This window comes from Cupressus sempervirens, chromosome 5 (genome assembly GCF_028749045.1).
Source record: "Cupressus sempervirens isolate cs-2001-9-10 chromosome 5, ASM2874904v1, whole genome shotgun sequence".
NCBI classification, from domain to species: domain Eukaryota; kingdom Viridiplantae; phylum Streptophyta; class Pinopsida; order Cupressales; family Cupressaceae; genus Cupressus; species Cupressus sempervirens.
Window position 1 is genome coordinate 451,111,390 of NC_143122.1, and position 19,406 is coordinate 451,130,795.

General features: G+C 34.5%; 1 protein-coding gene across 2 annotated transcripts in view; it reads left to right on the plus strand.

The window, feature by feature from the left end:
* The window catches only part of LOC149556726 (ras-related protein RHN1-like), a 155,245-nt gene that overhangs the window by 111,120 nt on the left and 24,719 nt on the right, over positions 1-19,406 (plus strand). For both annotated transcript variants that reach the window (XM_089831215.1, XM_089831214.1), the window contains one exon: positions 13,113-13,206. In XM_089831215.1, the coding sequence (XP_089687341.1) occupies positions 13,113-13,206 (94 nt within the window). The remainder of the gene's footprint in view (positions 1-13,112; positions 13,207-19,406) is intronic.

The window sequence follows — 19,406 nt, forward strand, 5'->3', positions numbered from 1 at the left end:
ACAGGGTTGGAATCTCCTCATGGGGATTCAAAGTCTCCTAATAGGGACTAATATGTATTGAATGTATTTCATTGGCTCCTAACAGAGTCCATCCTCTTTCAAGGAACTTTTATATCAGTACATCATTTTGTGGTTACCATCCCCACCCGAGTTTTCCCTTTGATTAAGGGTTTGCCTAGTTAACATATCTGGTGTTATTGTGTATTTGTATTTTTTTATGGTTGCTGTTTATATTGATCACATGTTTGAAGTTTAATAAGGTTGATAGATGTTGTATTGATCAGATAACTGATTCACACCCTCCTCCTTCAGTTATCTTGGTGGACTTTACTTTCTAACAATTGGTATTAGAACCTCAGGTCCTTGAAGGAAAAGCTTAACATCTTAAGGAGATCAATGGTGGGTCATTTCAAAAAAGAAATTCGTAAGTTTGATGGAGTTAACTATGACATTTGAAAAGAGAAGATGAAGACATATCTACTATGCATGGGTCCAGGATATTGGCTCATGACAAAAAATGAGAAGACCATTGTGGAAGAAAGCAAACTTGAAGAATGTAGTGAAGTCGAAAGAGATCTATTCATGTGTGACATGCTTGCAAGAGAAGAACTTTTGTCAGCTCTTCTTGAAAATGAATACAGTTAGGTAAAATCTTTAGTAACATCTCACAGAATTTGGACAGCTTTGGAATCTACTTTTGAAGGCGATAGGCATGTTAAGAGAATCAGAATACAAAAAAGGATATGTTTATTTCAAGAGGCTAAAATGATGGAAGATGAATCTGTAAGAAGTTATATTGACATAATTTCAGAAATTGTTGTAGGAATCAAGTCTTGCAATGGAAATAATGATGAAGATGAGCTCATATGGAAGATCTTGAAGACTTTGACATCACCATTCAAGTACACAACATAGATGATCGAGCAAGTGATACCTTGCATTGAGAAATTTTCCGGAGAGACTATTCTTGGAAGATTGGAAGCAACAGACGCAAGTTTGAAGCAATTTGGAGATTTTCCTAGAGTCGAGACTGATGGATTGAAGAAGGAATTGTCGTGCTTGTAAGGAGAGAACTAGATGGTAAGAAAATCTGTAAATGTTGGACTTGTGATGAATTTGGTCATTATGCTTCTAAATGTCCTAAAAGAGTGAAAAAGTACGAAAAGAATTTCAAGTCTAGAAGGCTTAGATAATGTTTGTATGCAAATGATGATGATGAGTTAGGATTTGCAGCTATAAAAGAAGAAAATCCTGAAAAAGAAGCTAGAGAAGAGAAAGCTCTAGTATCGCAGGTTGAGAAGAAAGTTGATTGGCTCATAGACAATGGCTGTTCACATCATATGACTGGTGATATGAGTAAATTTGTTAAGTTCAATAGCCATGATGGAGGAATTGTCAGAGTTGGTAACAATGCGGCCTGTCATATCAAGGGAATAGGATCTATTACTCTTGATGGGAAAACTAATACAGATGATGTTTACTTTGTTGATAGATTAAAACATAACCTATTGAGTGTTGGTCAGTTGGTTGATAAGGGATATTAGTAGTTCACAGAGAAGACATACATTATTAAGGACAAGAATGGTAAGATGATTAGCACTAGTACAAGATCCAAAGGTAATGTTTTCCAGCTGAACCCTACAAAGATGACATGTTTGGTTGGTAAAGTTGATAATAGTTGATTGTGGCATAAAAGGTTTTGTCATATAAATTTTGATAATATTGTGAAAGCAATTAGTACATTTGCTGTTAGAGATTTACTAGAAATTGTGAAGCCTACTAATGTTGTCTGCAAGGAATGTGTTATGGCTAAGCAAAAGAAAAGCTCTTTGCCTAGCAAGTTCACTACAACAACGAAGTTGGAGATTATTCATACAGATCTGAGTGGTCCCACAATGACAAGAGGATTCTACAGTGAAAGGTACTTCATGATTATTGTTGATGACTTTATTATGATAATGTGGGTAGCGTTTCTTAGAGAAAAGTTTGAAGCATTTGAGAAGTTTAAGTTGTTTAAGAATAGAGTTGAGAATGAGTCTAGATTAAAGATTAAATGTTTAAGATTTGATAGAGGTGGAAAATTTACCTCGAATGAGTTTTAATACCTTTTGTGAAATGAATGGTATTAAGAGGCAGCTATCAACCTCTGAGACACTTGAAAAGAATGGTATAGTTGAGAGAAGAAATGGGTTTGTAATAGAAGCAACAAGAGCTATGATATTTGAAAATGATGTATCAAATACATTTTGGAGAGAAGCAATTAATATGACAATATATATACAATGAACAGAGTACAGATCATAAAAGGTACAAACAAGACACCTTATGAACTATGGTTTGGACATGCACCATTAGTGAAGTACTTTATAATTTTTGGAAGTAAATGTTATATCAAGAGAGATGATGACATTGGTAAGTTTGATGCAAGCAATGATGAAGGTATGTTCTTTGGTTATTCATTGAAAAACAAAGCCTATAGATGTTTTAATTAGAGGACTAAAATTGTTGTTGAAAGTGCAAATGTAAAAGTGGATGAGAAGTTAGGAGTTAAATAAAGAATGCTTGATTATAATTCTGATGATGAAGAAACTAATCCTAAGCCTGGCCAAGAAAATGTTGAGACTTTATATGAGACTAACAATGATTTGCAGAATGACATTCAAGTTGTGAAACATAGAGAGGAACCAAGATCATAACCTAGAGTAGAAGAAAGAATTGAGTCAGTGACACCAACACCAAACAAAAATTTGACAAAGAATCACCCTGCTGATCAGATTATTGGAAGCAAAGACAAAGGAGTTATGACAAGAAACAAAGTACATGAAGAATTATGTTTGATTTCTCAAGTTGAACCAAAGAATGCAGATGAAGCATGCAAGGATGATCATTGGATTCAAGCAATGAAGGAAGAACTAGATCAGATTGTGAAAAATGAAACATGGGAATTGGTCCCTAGACCTAAAGATAAGAATTTTATAGGAACTAAGTGGGTTTTCAGAAACAAGATGGATGAACAAGGTGAGGTTGTGAGAAACAAAGCAAGATTGGCGTGCAAAGGATATTCACAACAAGAAGGTATAGAGTCATAGACTATGAAAAGACATTTGCAGCTATTGTGAGAATTGAAGCAGTAAGAATGTTCTTGGCTTATGTAGCAAATAAAAAGTTCAAAGTGTATCAGATGGATGTAAAGTCAACATTTCTGAATGGAGAACTTGAAGAAGTTTATATTGAGCAACCTGAAGGATTTCCTTTGACAAAAGACATAAATATGGCATGTAAGTTGAAGAAAGTATTGTATGGATTAAAGCAAGCACCTAGAACCTGGTATGCAAAGTTGGATAAGTATTTGGCAAAATTGGGATTTGCTAAAGGTACTGTTGATAGTAACTTACATTTGAAAGAAATTGAGAATGGTTTGTTGATTATTGTGATATTTGTGGATGATATAATCTTTGTAGGTAATGATGAAGCAAGTGACAAGTTTGCCAATGAAATGAAGAATGAATTTGAAATGAGCATATTAGTGAGATAAAATATTTCTTGGGTTTATAGATTGTGTAGAACAATGATGGTATTTTCCTATCACAGACTAAGTATTTGAAAGACTTGTTGAAGAGATTTAACTTAGAAAGTTTTAAGCCTGTTGGTACACCTATGATAACTGGATACAAGTTATCAAGCAAAGATGAGACACCTATAATTGAGTAAAAGAAGTATAGATCGATAATTGGAGGTTTGCAATATTGACTCACAATAGACTAGATATAGCAAGTGCAGTTGGTATAGTAGCAAGGTTTAAGTGGATCCTAAAGAATCACATTATGCAACAGTAAAAAGGATATTCAGATATCTGAAGGGTACACTTGATTTTGGGCTATGGTATGATAGATCAAATTACTATGCTCTATGCGCATATACTAATGCGGACTGGGCATGTAATATAGATGACAAAAAGAGTACAAGTGGTGGAGCATTTTTCCTTGGAGGAAGATTGGTTTCTTGGCTAAGCAAGAAACAATATTGTATTTCATAGAGTACAAGATTGGTTTCTTGGCTAAGCAAGAAACAATATTGTATTTCATAGAGTACAATAGAAGAAGAGTATGTAGTAGTAACAAACAATTGTAATAAGATCATGTGGGTGAAATAGATGCCGAAGGATATTAGGATAGAATTTTTAGAACCTATTATCATACATTGTGATAACACAAGTATAGTGAGTATGTCTAAGACTCTTGTGTTGCATTCTAAGACAAAACACATATCAATTAAGTATCATGTTCTGAGCGAGAGTTGTAGAGAAAGAGATTAGATTAGAGTATGTTAATACAAAGGAGCAGATTGCAGATTTATTTACGAAGCCTTTGCCTAAGGATATATTTGAGTATTTGTGAGGTATGCTTGGGGTTATGCCCTTGCCTACTTCAGAGTAGAAGATTCAGAGATTGCATTAGTCTAGTTGTACAAAGCACTATTGTTTATTTGGATTGAATGTTGATGCTTCCTCTATGGGGGAGTATCTGTGATTGAGCAGAGTCATGAAGGACTCTTGGGAGCAGATATTGAACAATATCTTTGGACTCTTGAGCTGGTTGAAGACATTGAGTAGCTGATTGACATAATGTTACCTTTGACATTGATGTCAATGGGGGAGTAGCGCATGAAAATTATCTCCTATGAATGGGGGAGAAGTGAATGCATATGAGAGAATCTCCTATGAATAAGGGAGAGCTATGAAGAAAAGATAGATTTGATGTCAATGGGGATAAGAGATGTTTATCAATAGGGGAGCAACAGTTGTTCCTGACAATTTCAGATTTGATTGATGAAGAGGATTTGAAAAGATGAGACTAGCAACAACAAAGTTGGATTTAGTATTGTTGGAACTTAGATGTTTTTCGTCTAAGTTTCCATTAATGCCAAAGGGGGAGATTGTTAGCATGAATGCTGATGATATTCCTATGGGGGAGTGTTCTAGCATTGTGGAAAGACAGTTGGCATGATTGTATGTTGCATGCATGGCTATTTTTGGCATTGACGTCAACATACTATGAAGATTGACAACGTAGCAGATAGAGAACAAGGTCATACGGATCGAGTATTGATGCTAAGGTCAAGCACAGTTGAGGATATGTGAAAGTTATTTGTGATTTACAGAAGACAATGTGTAGACAGAGTACCTAAGAAGTGGTTTCAGGTGTTTGGATTGTATCTTCTAACAGGGATAGAATCTGGACGAGCGAAGTTAGACAGTGACAGTAGACAGCTTGATGATGATGTCAGCAAGTGTGTGAAGTCCGAGGTTGCATGTGTGATAATTTCTGAAGACTGAGTTGACAGTATTTTGTAATTATGAAAATATGTAATGAATTTCATTATCTTATTGAGGTCCTATTTTAATTGTAATTGGGAAAGCCTCAAGGCCAACCCAATGAATTATTTTGATGACATGGTATAAAGGAAAGTGACTTTCCTTGTGATGGAATATGCAAGTGTGAATTATGAAAGTAATTTGGGAAATTGGTAAATGCAAGTAAGCGATCAAAGGGGTCATTGTGATGTGAAGTTGGAGATCCAATAGTGAGTTCTGAGAAGTATTTGGTGCGGTATTGAGACAGAAAGAGGACAGAGCAAGAGTGTGAGTTGTTGAGATCAGTTTCATTTCTATTATTCTGAAAGGAATAATGTAGAGGTCTGTTGGACAATGATTTTAGTGGTCTTGCTGTGGAAGTTGTTTGGACAGTCGGTCCATCTGCCTTCTACAAATCCTAATAGGGTCGAAATCTCCTCACATGGATTCAAAGTCTCCTAATAGGGACTAATATCAGCTGAGTGTATTTCATTGGCTTCTAACAGAGTCCATCCTCTTGCAAGGAACTTTTATATTAATACATCATTTTGCGGGCACCATCCCTACTGGGGTTTTCCCTCTGATCAAGGGTTTCCCTACTTAACATATTTGGTGTTTTTGTGTATGTGTATCTTCTTATGGTTGTTTGTACTGATCACATGTTTAAAGTTTAATAAGGTTGATAAAATTTGTATTGATCAAATAAGTGATTCTCCCCCCCCCCATGTCAGTTATCTTGGTGGACGTTACTTTCTAACACTTATCATATTTTCTTTAACTCAATTTTGAAGTGAATAAATTGAAGGCCTATCATTTGCAGATCATCAAGTCTTGTCCTACATAGTGTAGTTTAGTCACATCAAGTGATTGATAAGGTGGAATTTTGGAGTGTTGTCAGACTTCCTTATTCAGTCTATCTCACGTATTTGCTTCTTACTGCAAGTGATCATTGCATAGGTTATTAGCTGTGTTTTTGTTTGAATGTAACTGACTTGTAGAAGTCATTTTTCCTTTTCGGTTTTCTGTCATTTGCAACTAGTTAATGAAATATTTATGTGTATGAAGTTGTTGATGTTTAATAGCCTTAGTCAGAGAAACCTATATATATAATTATATAAGAGATATAATTTTTATATATTTATGTTCATTATATTAAGATATAAGTTTATTGTTATATAAGAGATATTAATATAAATAATGATATATATATATATATATATATATATATATATATATATATATATATAAAACTATAATTAATATTATTTATCTGATTATCGAATAGACATGTCCCATGAAGGGACATGTCTATTCGTGACCTATGCTCAATATAAATGTGAGAGGATGTTGCATTTGAATATCATATACTGAGGAGGCAATGCAAATACATTTGCAATGATCCGAGAAAAACATGGTATCAGAGCAGGTCATTTGCTGGGACAGAGGTTGAGGAATGTTTTGAAGAGCACTCTAGTCCATCCTTCACACCATTAAGCATTTATTATTATTATTGGTATACAAAATGAGATCATTGTTCAATAAAAGTTGCAAGCTCTGACTGGAAGTGTAATATGGTATTGTAAAATTGAATCACTAGTAACTGCATACCCTAAACTATGAGACTTTAGTTCATGACAATTGACATTTGGATGTTTTGGTTCATTGATCACCATCTGTATTCTCTATATGCGGGTCACTGTGTATTATGTTGCTCTGCCTTATTGACTCTTGGTCGGTTCGAATATAAACTTGAGCACTCACTTTTCTTTTCTAATATTCCCAACTTCGTGTCCACTAAGTATAAACATATCTCTATGCTTGCACTTGTGTGTAATACTCAGCCATTCAAATAAGTGCACCACCGTGTTTTCCATTTGGCTACAAAACCTTTCTGCAAGAGTTTAAGTTTGTAGAGCATGGTCAAGAGAAAAAACAAAGTTTTACGCGATCAAATATTGACAAGTAAATACCAATCTACGTTTGGAATTTGGATACCTTTTGTTGTGTATACAATGAAGAATATACGATGTGGTGCTCAAGGGAAACAATCATAGATCTTGCGTGGGCATTTCTTGACTTTGAATTTTGTATTATTATTTCACTAGTGAAGGTCATTGGTAAATTGCTATTTGAGCACGTAAATGACTTGGAATGATTGAAGGGAGTTACGAACAAATGAAGGATTTTCATGGTTTGCAGAGGAAACAATTATTTCTAGGAGATTCACTATTATTCAAACATTTTGTTGTCGTTTTTAGTTTATTTTTATTATTTCCAAACTAGATGATTCTTGAGAAGGCTCACAAGATGCATTTCTATCATTGTTAATGTTGGAATTATTTTATATTGTCATTCCATACTTGATTGACATTATTAATCATTTGTTTTTCAACAAACTCTAGCGTTGCAGTGATATATGTAAAGATATCTGATCTCGGGGTCCTATGGTCATCTGGTTTGGAGTTAGCATTTGTTAGTCGTGATTTACATTTTCACACTAAATCTATCTTATCATACTAATTGAAGAGATTTTGTGCAATCAATGAGTTGAGAAAACTCGTGTGTTGGTGGATTCCTACAATATTGGACGTGAATTAAACATTGATAAAAGACCACTTTAAATTTAAACCTAATTGGGACTCCATATTCTAGGATAGAAGTTATCAGAAATATATTTCTGAAATAGAAATGACATATTTATAGTATTATTTGTATGGTTCAAACTAAATGTTGAAGAAGTTTGAAATCCATACTTATTTTGTCAGGCTCTGGAAAAACAACACAGTTGGAACAAAGTGTCCCTTGCATATGGTAGCCATAAGAGTGTTATGATGCAGAGGGACAAAGAGGGAGAACTTGTACTAGGGAAGATGATGCTTGAGGATTCTTGGTCAAAGCCAAAGTTGTCAAGGAAGACTCTCCACTCTCTAATCTTTAGGAGGACTGGCCCAAATTTCAATTGAAGGCTTTGTTGCCCTAAGAGATCAAATATTACCTAGAGGCATTATCCTTAGTGAGCAATAAGTGGAACACGTGGGAATTTTATATTGCGAGGGGGAATAATGGAATGAGTGGGAATTTTATATTGTGAGGGGGAATAATAACCAATGATTCATTCCCACTTGAACCATCTCTAGAGGAGAAATGTCAGAAAAGAGACACTATCAAAGTTCAAACCATTCCTTGGTGAGGAGATGATTCAAAAGAGAAGATGTCTTTCAAACAATCTATGAAGATATTTTCGGAGTTGATGGATATGGACCTTCATTAGAGAAACTTGTATCAAGGATGCCCAGATAAGTATCCATTAACTTTTAGTATACATTTACCTACTCACTATATTCTCTCTCTTAATTGTTCTCTATACGTGCTATAAGAGTTATTTGCCTTGATCTTTTCCCTTGTATCCGAGGATGTTCTTGAAGGAAAACAAGAAAGGCACATTAGGCATGCCACCAAATACGAGTACCTTTCTATAACAAAAGGGAGTTTCACACATCCGTTAGAGAGGGAACAGATAGAGGATATGTTTCAAATTCAGAGGGAGTTTTGACACCTTATTGGAAATAACCTTAACAAGGATGTCAAAAGGTTAGTGTTTCTTCATGAAGAAGAATTTCCAAGTGAAATCCTTTGTATTACATTCTTGTCTATGAGAGATAAGTTAGAGGTGAAAACCTTATTCTCTAATATATTTTATTGTGGATGTCGTGACAACACCACATGATAGTATTCGTGGTGACTTTATGTGAACTTTTGATGTCATCTGTGTATGAGCCTTTCCCATGTGTACATCATGAGGAAGTGACGAATTCTAAATGATTATCACTTGTATTTGGAGAAGTTATTGAAAGTTGATGACCTTACAATAACTTGTATCATGATATGCATTCTGTGTAAATGTTGAAATAAATCATGAAAAGGCTTTATCTTATAAATCAACAACTAGATGTTAGATGTCATTAATTTGACTATCTACAAGTTGTTTGTATAGATATTTTTAGGTACTTGGTGAATATCCTGCCTTGATATTCTAATAGGCCATTACCACATTGAGTTCTTGGTGAATATCATTTAGTTGATGTTCTGATAGGCCAATACTCTGACTACTTGGTGAATATCATTTGATTGATGTTCTGATAGGCCAATACTCGTGTTATCTAATATGATATCAAAAGTGTATTTGGTGAATGTCATGTGTTAACATTTTGATAGGCCAATATCCATATGATATCATAAAATGAAAGTCTTTTGATCAAAGACTTCCTTGATGTGTGACTTCCTAATATTACCAATGGTGTAATATTTGTTGTGTTTATCCTCCCTAGCTAAGAGGGAGTGTTAATGTTTGATAGCTTCAGTCAAATAAACCCATATATAATTATATAAATGATATAATTTATATATATTTATGTGCATTATATTAAGATATAAGTTTATTGTTACATAAGAGATTAATATAAATAATGATATATATCCACACACACACACACACATGTATGTATGTATGTATGTATGTATGTATGTATGTATATATATATATATACATATACATATATATATAACTATAATTAATATTAATTATCTGATTACTGAATAGACATGTCCCATGAAGGAACACGTCTATTCGTGATCTATGCTCAATATAAATGTGAGAGGATGTTGCATTTGGAAAATATATACCGAAGAGGCAATGCAAATACATTTGCAACGATCCGAGAAAAACAACAGAGGTTCATAACAAGTTGTGATTCTAGGATTATTTTCTACACGTGGATTAGTGTCATTTTGCAAGTGTTCATTTTTATAAAGTTGGTTTACTATTGGTTCATGTAGTAAAATTTTCAAGTTTCATGTTCTTTCAGTTATAAGTCTTTTCATTTCGAGTTTCTCTATCCCCTTTTCTGGAAATTTGAGTAGTTTAGAGTGAAATCCAACTAGGAGCCGATCCTATCAGGAGATTCGCTCCATTTTACAATTAACCCACAGCTTAGGAGTGTTTCAATGTTTCCTTGAAACGTTAAGTTTTGTCAAACTTAACAAGGGTGCAGTTTTAGGTGATAACACTTACAAAAGCTAAAATTAGTTTAGCAGACTTCTGACTTCATGTTTAAACTTATTTTTCGAACTCGTTGAATCTAGTGCTTAGTTTATGAGACTTTTTACAGTCTACTTTTGTATATACATACAAGCTGCATTGCATGTCATATTGCTATTGGCATTGTATGTGTGTGTTGTAAACTTGTAAGCCATTGCCAATTTAGTATTAAAATATTTGTTCATTTTAACGAGGAGAATACAGAATGTCTAGCTGCAACCAATATATATGTCCTCTTTTGATCTTATATGAAGTTAATATCAGTTGTTAGCGGAGTCTATTGTTCATATATCTTAAAAATTGATTCTGGATCAAAGTAACGGAGTCATGGTTTTTGTCAAGAATCCTTAGTTGTATCCACTATTCCATTCACTTGGAGAGCAGTAAGGTCTGTCCCCCATATTGTTTTTTTAAGTTGCCAGTTCGGATTCTGGTATGGACACAGGTTTGACATTCACTTAATTTTTTTGTGTGTTGCATTTTGGTTTGTCCATACAAGGTTTTATATATAAATGGGATCTTGTTTTTCTACTAACCGCATAATGACATATAAAGTGCCTTAAAACAGGTGTAGGGTGAAGGATATTGGAGTTTGCATCTTTAAAAGAAGAGTCCTCCAGTAATATACTTTTCCTTTTCCACTTGATACCTATGCTGGTTTGCTATATCAAGCCTTTGAGTTGTTCGTAACACATTACCATGTTTCATATTTTCCTCAGTCACATTATGAGATCAACCGAGATTCATTAAGATAGTCCTAAATATGCATTTTATATGAATAGGTGGAAAACAGTGTCCAGTTCATCATCTCACAAAAATACCAGTCACCAGCAGTCACCGAATTAAAGAGTATAAATAAGAGCATCACTTTCTTCACTACAGTAGAATACAATTTCTAGGCATGTATTTTCAAGTGGATAACCATGCCACTTAAAGCAATGAGGGAAGGAATATTTCATTCTCATGGACATCATAAAACAGTTTGTGGATGGTGAAATTAGTCATATCGTATTATTCCTGATCTTCATTTTAGCTTTTTGAAGATATGGATAACTATTCAAAAACCAGTCAGAAAAGTAAAATCTGACACGATGTGAATCATTATATATGTAATTGTGTGAAAGAGCTCTGCTTTGAATAACAAGGCAATTGTTCTGCGATAAGGAAATTCAATGGAGAAGAGAAGGCAAATTAGATGGTCTGTACAGCTGCAAAGGAAGTCTGTTTGTTTGGTATTATCTGCACAAGAAGATTGCAGTGAATATGAAGGAAGTTGAGGCCCGCCTAGAGCCCCATTGGGGGAAAACATTCAGTTTGGAATGTGAGCGGGAAGGAGTAGATGAAATGTGAGCCCAAATTCATTTGAAATTCACCCAAATTGATCGAAATTCAGCCTGGGTGTGTGTGACTAATTTAACATTCACAGGTAATGTGTGGAAAGTAGTCCAGGGTCTTTTTGACCAACTTTAGAGAGAATTACTCAGAAAAAATACGAATTTGAACTGAATATGAACTGACTTTGATTTTACGGCCAATCGACTCTTGAATTTGATAGGGACTGACCAAATATGGTAACTTATTTTTTTTAAACCTTAGAGCATGGTAGAGATGGAAACAGTCAGCTGATTAATTCTACCTGATGGGACAATTTTTTGATAATTAGTAAATTGAATTGAAAATTACAAGACAGTTGTGTTTTCTTTTCAACTCAACTAATATATATCAAATAACTATCCCATCAAGTAGAATTAATCAGCTGCATAGCCACTTCCTGCTAGAGCATATTATCAACTCACTTTGTGTGGCCTTAAATTTGACTAATAAAGTAGGCATCATTATCAAGATCCATTTATTTTACATTCTGCAACATATTTAGATCCCTCTTCTGTATGATACTTTTTAGAAATTCATGATTTGTGCTGAAAACAGATTTGGATTGTGCTGAAGAATTGTCAGGGCCGGACTTTGTAATTCTAACATTGTTTGCCTGATGTCAGAGAAATCTTTATCTGTTTTCAGATATCTCTTTTTTTAATTGTGAAAAAATAGTGCATTGCGGTGATGTAGGTTCTAGTCATCTTACTAAAAGTTCTTGAGGCCTACAAGGACTCAAGTCTCATTCAGTTATGCAAGAGGTGTGAAACCAAAACTGCTAGTAGAAATATTTTTCAGTTAAAGATAATGTCTCTGCTCCACAAAATGGCAACAATTCGTTGGAAACAATTTTCTTTCATCTTGCAGAATTCACTTTTCCATACTTCGTTGGACCCTTGAAATAACTGGATGGATGGGTAGAAGGCTAGAAGATTTTTTCCCCACTATAGATAATCTTGCAAATTCTCAACAATCTATGACTGCAAGGTTCACATGAATATCTATGCTTTCAAGTGATTGTTCCTTGGAAGCTTGAGAAGTGTGGTTTTGACAATATCTGGAAAGTACTGTGGGTGATTCATAACATTTTGTCTTGAACCAATCTCATCAAAACAATTAATTGATTTGACTTGGAAATGGTGATTGTAAAAGTAGGTATCAAGAAAATAAGCACATTTCATTCTCAGTTTTATCACAATGTTTTGCCTATTATACTAAATGAATAATTGAGCTTTCTGTTAGAATGTTTTCAACTTGTGGAATTTAGAAGCTGTATCCATATTGCAGGAAGCTCAAACATATGCTAATGAAAGTGGGCTTTTCTTTATCGAGACATCAGCCAAGACAGCACAAAATGTAAATGAGCTTTTCTATGAAATTGGTAAGTGCCTCTTGTTGCAGTTTTCTGTTTTATATCCACCTCTCTTGTTCTTTAGCTTGACATATTATGTTATTAGCACGTTCATTTACCATCCAAGAAGAGCATAATTATCATTTTAATATATGGACATGTTTCAATATATTGTTAGAAAACATTATGAATTTTTTGGTTCTAGATTCCTCAACTGCTTTTAGGAGGGAGTTTCCCTATAAGAAAACTAATATATTACCTTGTCTAATTCTGTGTGTGTACATGTGCAGTGTATTTGACATATTCATATTGTATGTGTATTTGATACACAAAAGTAATCCATAAACCACTAACCCTAATGATGTACTAACAATGGTATCTAGAAAGTAGAACAGCTCTCTCTATTCTCCTGAGCATTGTCCTATTATTAAAGAGCATAAAACAACATTAACATCTGAAATAACAGGAGGAATAATCAGCAGAAAATGGAGCACAATTGACGAGAACCGTTGTGGTTCCATTTTATGCCACATTTTACTTTATTTCATACACCTTATATCCATTCTTATATTCCATTTTCCTATCAAATTGTACCATTTATGCTGCTTATGTTTAAAACATATAAGAGGTGCTATTCTTGGTCTTTGGACCATTCTTTGGGAATTTATGGAGATTGAAACATTCCTCCACTCCCAAAACATTTAGAACCTCCAATTGTAGGTCCTACTTCTATTGAGATCACATCTAGTGTTGCTCCTAATGATTCTTGTACTGCTTCAGCCATATTTTCTTGTGATTTAGTGTAGCCGGATATTGCCTATCTTCTAGTTATAGTTCCTTGGGATGATTTCTTGATGAACATTGCAGGTTGGTCTGTGGTCCTACATTGAGAATTTTGGAGCCAGAAGTGATGATATCCATCTTCTCTTTACTTAGGATGATCCTTTGTCAATTGTTGTGAGTGAACACTCTGTCTGTCATCATTCTTCACTTGATTATTCCTTTGAGTTTGATATGATTGTGGATACTTTTTTACAACTTCCGAAGGTCTCTTTCACTTTAGAGAAGACTTTTGAGTCTTTGGAGATTGGTTTTCATGAGTCTTAAATTTCACTTGAGATGCCACATTGCATGGTTCATCATACTTATGTGTTGGAGATTCCTATTCAGTCTCTTAAGACATCATACATTTTGAGGGTTCTTGCTATTGATTGGGGAGGATTTTTTGATACACCCATGACACCATTTCTTGCTAATGGGAGGAACATCATTCAGTTTTCTTGGTGCAACTTCTAAATTGATCATGGAACATCTATCATAGGTGTACCTTCTACATTGATGGGGGACTTCTTTGCTTCTTTTCTTAGTTCATATCTTGAGGAGGCATCTTTGTCTTTGGAGCTTGAACTAGATTCTTACATGGATCAATTACAATTGGTTCCTTGTTTGTCACTTTCTATTGGGTATGTTCTTGATTGGTTAGTGGCATCTTCATCATTCAAGGACATGGTGACACATCGACAAACTTCAAAGGCATCATAATTAATTTGGATTCACCTTCCTTCTTCTTATCTACAATGGCAAGCAGTCTTGCATTTGTACTTGGTTTATCTTCTTTTTAAGGGGAGAAATGTTGTTTGTAGGCATTGGACTATGTTTTTCCTTAAAACACTCATCATTGAATACTTTGTTCTTTATTGCATGATGTATGTCATAATGGGGGGAGTGGGGGGGTCTTGATTACAACATCGATGCCCGCATTTCTCTTTTTGGGGGAGCGTTTTTCCCATCAGGTTTTCCCTCTTCCTTCACTTTATAAGAGAATGCATTGCATTCCATTTTCACTTGCAGAGTGTACATGGGTACCTAACACGGCCTAGTAGTCGAGGCTCATCGTGCATTGCCATCTAGCTTTTGTAAGCCTAAGTGCGACCCTAATAAGAGAATGCATTGCATTCCATTTTCACTTGCAGAGTGTACATGGGTACCTAACACGGCCTAGTAGTCGAGGCCCATCGTGCATTGCCATCTAGCTTTTGTAAGCCTAAGTGCGACCCTAAGTTGCACTTAAGGGGGGTGTTGGTGTAGTTAAATATACTATTTACACTTTACTTAGTCTACTTAGGATAATGCATTTTCATATTAGTTGTTGTTGAGATACATAGAAGTTTACATTTTATTTTAGGAGAAATCCACTTGCACTTAGTTGTTATCTCACATCTCTTTGTTTGTGAGATCCACCTTTGTGTTCTTATCACATTATATCCTCTCATTGTTGCACAATGATCCTATAACAACCATCTTTCCTACCCCTTAGTTTCCTATATTTTAACATTCAAAAAGAGTTATCTACATCTTCACATGCATACGATTAACGGTTATAACAGATTAATTGTTTCTTACGAAATGCCTTAACTAACAAATGGAGATTTATTTCCTATATTTACTTAAATTAAATATTATTTGCATGTAAGAGAAAGAGATCATTTTCTAGCTAATACATTTAAATATCACCTCATATATCTAAAGGGAAATAAATGCAACTGTAACATAACAAATACATATCTAGCTGAAGTTGAAAGAGCCTGAAAGGAAATTCAAATACTTTCTAAATCATATCATGCTAAGAATGTAGACCCGATTTATCTTGTGCAAGTCTTGGCTTTGGTGGAGAGGAGAAGCATTGTCAGAGGCTTAACCACCCAATCATAGACCTAGTATATCCCCCTCTCACTCACAACTAAGAATGGCCCTACCTTGCACAGGATAAGGCACGAGAACACCATCTCATCTTGCCACTTGAGCATCCTAGTGTTAGAGTGTCTACAACACAACCGAGTAGACTGTGGAACCTTTCTATTAGTCTATCCGTTCGACTGCAAGTTATCCCAAGCTCTAGTGATTATAGCATCATCATCTGCCACTAATCGTATCTTGGCTAGGGATTTACATGGACACTATGTGCCCGATTACCCACTGCTCGACTTGACAAACAAGACTACAATCAATTGCCCACCATGAGATGATTCGGTTTACAATTTCGTCTTAAGTTTCCTTTTCTGGTGTTTAATTTATTACTGATCCAATCTCTTAATTTGCAGGGATATTCTCACAATCCATTGTTCATAGTCTTCCCCTTTTATCTTGGACATTCTCGGCCATCCTCGATGATTCTTGGTGTGACTGTCCATCATTCATGGAATTTTCAGGCTGTTTATATAGTAATATGTGTGAAAGTATATGGATCCTTGATAGAGAATATTAGAGTGTATTCCAATCACAAATGTTTCAGATCTGATATATATATAATTCAGTTCAGACTGTATATATATCAAACTATTTTATATTTAATATGTATTCTGAAATGTATATTGAAACTGATATAACTGAGATTAAGTGTGGACCGTTGCTGAAGAACAATACATTGTCGAGTTGATAGATGACTGTCTCAGCTGACGGTCTTAGCATTGATAGAGAGGAGATGTCCCTATGTGGACCATGACCCCAACTAAGACAAAGACTTGTTGTCGGTTGGATAAATGCAAGCCCAATACAAATGAGAAACTTCGATATACTTTAAGGGATATATATATAGATAAACTTCTGAGACAAACATTTGCTAGTATATGAAGTACATCAAAATTATATTTAGAATGACTGTGTATATATATATATACATACACACACACACACTTGTGAGACAAACATTTGTAAATATATGAAGTACATCAGAATTATATTTAGAATGATTAAGTATATTATATATATATATGAGAGAATCACAAAAAATGATATACTTAACATGATGTGTACTTTACTTCTACAGAAGCTACACTTTAACACTCCCTCTTAGCGAGGGAGAAGTGAGACACCAAAGTTTCTCATATTCTCTTGATATGTGCACTGGTATCAACCTCAATAATACCTATCAGGAGAATAGGTTATCAGATTTCTGATACTTGAAATAGTAATCTATTAGATAACCGAAAACACAATGTCATGAACTCTATCATGACAAATCATGATCTCCGGCACTCCTGGACAACTTAACGAAGTGTGATCATAATATGTTCGCTATCATGACTTCTGGTTATCTGGAACAACAATGTAATCTTGTCGTGATAACAGGTCTACCTCTTGTAAGATCACCATCTTACAATGGTTACCTTCTGTTTGTAGTATAAGTCAATAAAAGATTGTTAGCTTTCATTACATATCATGTGCAACTATAAGATGGTAGCATTTTAATCAAGAATGAATATACATAAATATTTCAAAAAACTGAAATCTGATTTCAATGTTTACAATCATAATTTAATCATACCAAATCTACCTCTGAAAATATTCCAATTTGGCTTTGGAAAGAGGTTTAGTGAGTACATCAGCTATCTAATCATTGTACTTATGTATTCTAGCTTGAGAACATCTCGATCTACCATATCTCTAATATAATGATAAGGTATTTCATTATGCTTAGATCAATTGTGAAAAACTGGATTCATTGATAACTTGATGCAGCTTTGATTGTCGTAGTGGATGATTGTAGGCTTCAAGGGTTTCTCAAACAATCCAACTAGCAATTTTCTTAACCATATTGCTTCTCTGGCTCCCATGAAAGAGGCTATGTAATCTACCTCAGTAGAACTTAAAGTGATTGAAGATTGTTTTTATGCTAAACCAAGAGATCATTGCTGAACTGAGACTAAAACAACATCCTGTAGTACTCTTACGATTAGTAGCGCTGCCTGCCCAATCAGAATCTGAACATCCATGAAGATTAATCTCAACTTGATCATATTTGTGGCCCATACCAATTGTACCGCATAAGTATCGTAAAATGTACTTGGCTGCCATGAGATGGTTCTTCTTCGGTTCACACATGAATTAACTTAAGGCATTGGTTGCATAACAGATATCATGACAAGTGTTCACCAAGTACATCAATGATCCGATAATTTGCCGCTAGTAAGTGGGATCACTGGGTTCTAATTCAAATCTGCCATTCTTCAGTTTATATAGATTTGCTTCCATAGGAGTAGTTAAGGGTTTGCAGTCCCTCATCCCAAACTTAGTCAGGATGTCAATAGTATATTTTCCTTGATTTAGAAAGATGCAATTCTTCTTTTGCCATACTTCTAGGCCTAGAAAATAATGAAGAAGTCCTAGAGCTTTCATGTCGAATTCTGCTGTTAGATCCTGTTTGCGTTTTGCTATAAGATGTTTTTCACCTATTATTAGTAAATCATCAAAATACAATACAAGAATAATTGTATCACCATCAACTATTTTGAAATATATATTAGGATCAACTTCATTTTTGGAATATCCCAATTTCGAAAGATAGTTGTCTATCCTTTCGTACCATGCCTTGGGAGCTTGTTTAAGACCAGATAGTGCTTTCTTCAGTTTACATACATAAGAATTTTTGTCATGGGTAATGAATCCTTCTAGTTGTTCAATGTATACTTCTTCAATTACACTGTTTAGAAATGCAATTTTAACATCCATTTGATGTATCTTCCACCCTTTGGATGCTACAATGGCTATGATGGTTTTGACAAAAGTGTAACGGGCAATTGGAGCAAATGTTTCTTCATAATCGATTACTTCTTTTTGTGAAAATCCGTGAGCTACAAATCTAGCTTTGTAATTTTCAATACTACCATCTGGTGCATGCTTGATTTTGAATAGCCATTTAGAAGAGACAACTGATTTATCTTTGGGTCCAGGTACAACATCTCATACATCATTTTTTAGTATAGATTGATATTCTTCAATCATTGCATCTTTCCAAGTTTGACATGATAATGCTTCTTCGACATTTGCAGGTTTTGTTTTGATGAGTTCAGAAATTTGTGCTACATAGCATGAATGGTTCCTTGTTCTCTTGTTTTCTTTGATTGCTTCATCAAGTTCTATTTGATTTTCTTGTATCATTTTCTTGCCCAAAGTGGTCTCTTTTTATTGTTAGGGTTTTCAGTATTACCTATATTAGGGCTTAGAGGTGCAAGACTTCCAGTACCAATCTCCCTCTCATTCTCTATTGGAGGATTCTCATCTAATTCAGTAGTTGGTTCTGAGTATGATTCATCAATGTTCTTGGAGATGTTAAAAGCAATGTCTTCTTCAAATTTTACATCTTTGCTTAGTTCAATAGTTCTTTGAGTAGGGGCGTAAATCCTGTAACCTTTGGATGATTCACTGTATCTAAGAAATATGTCTTTCTTTCT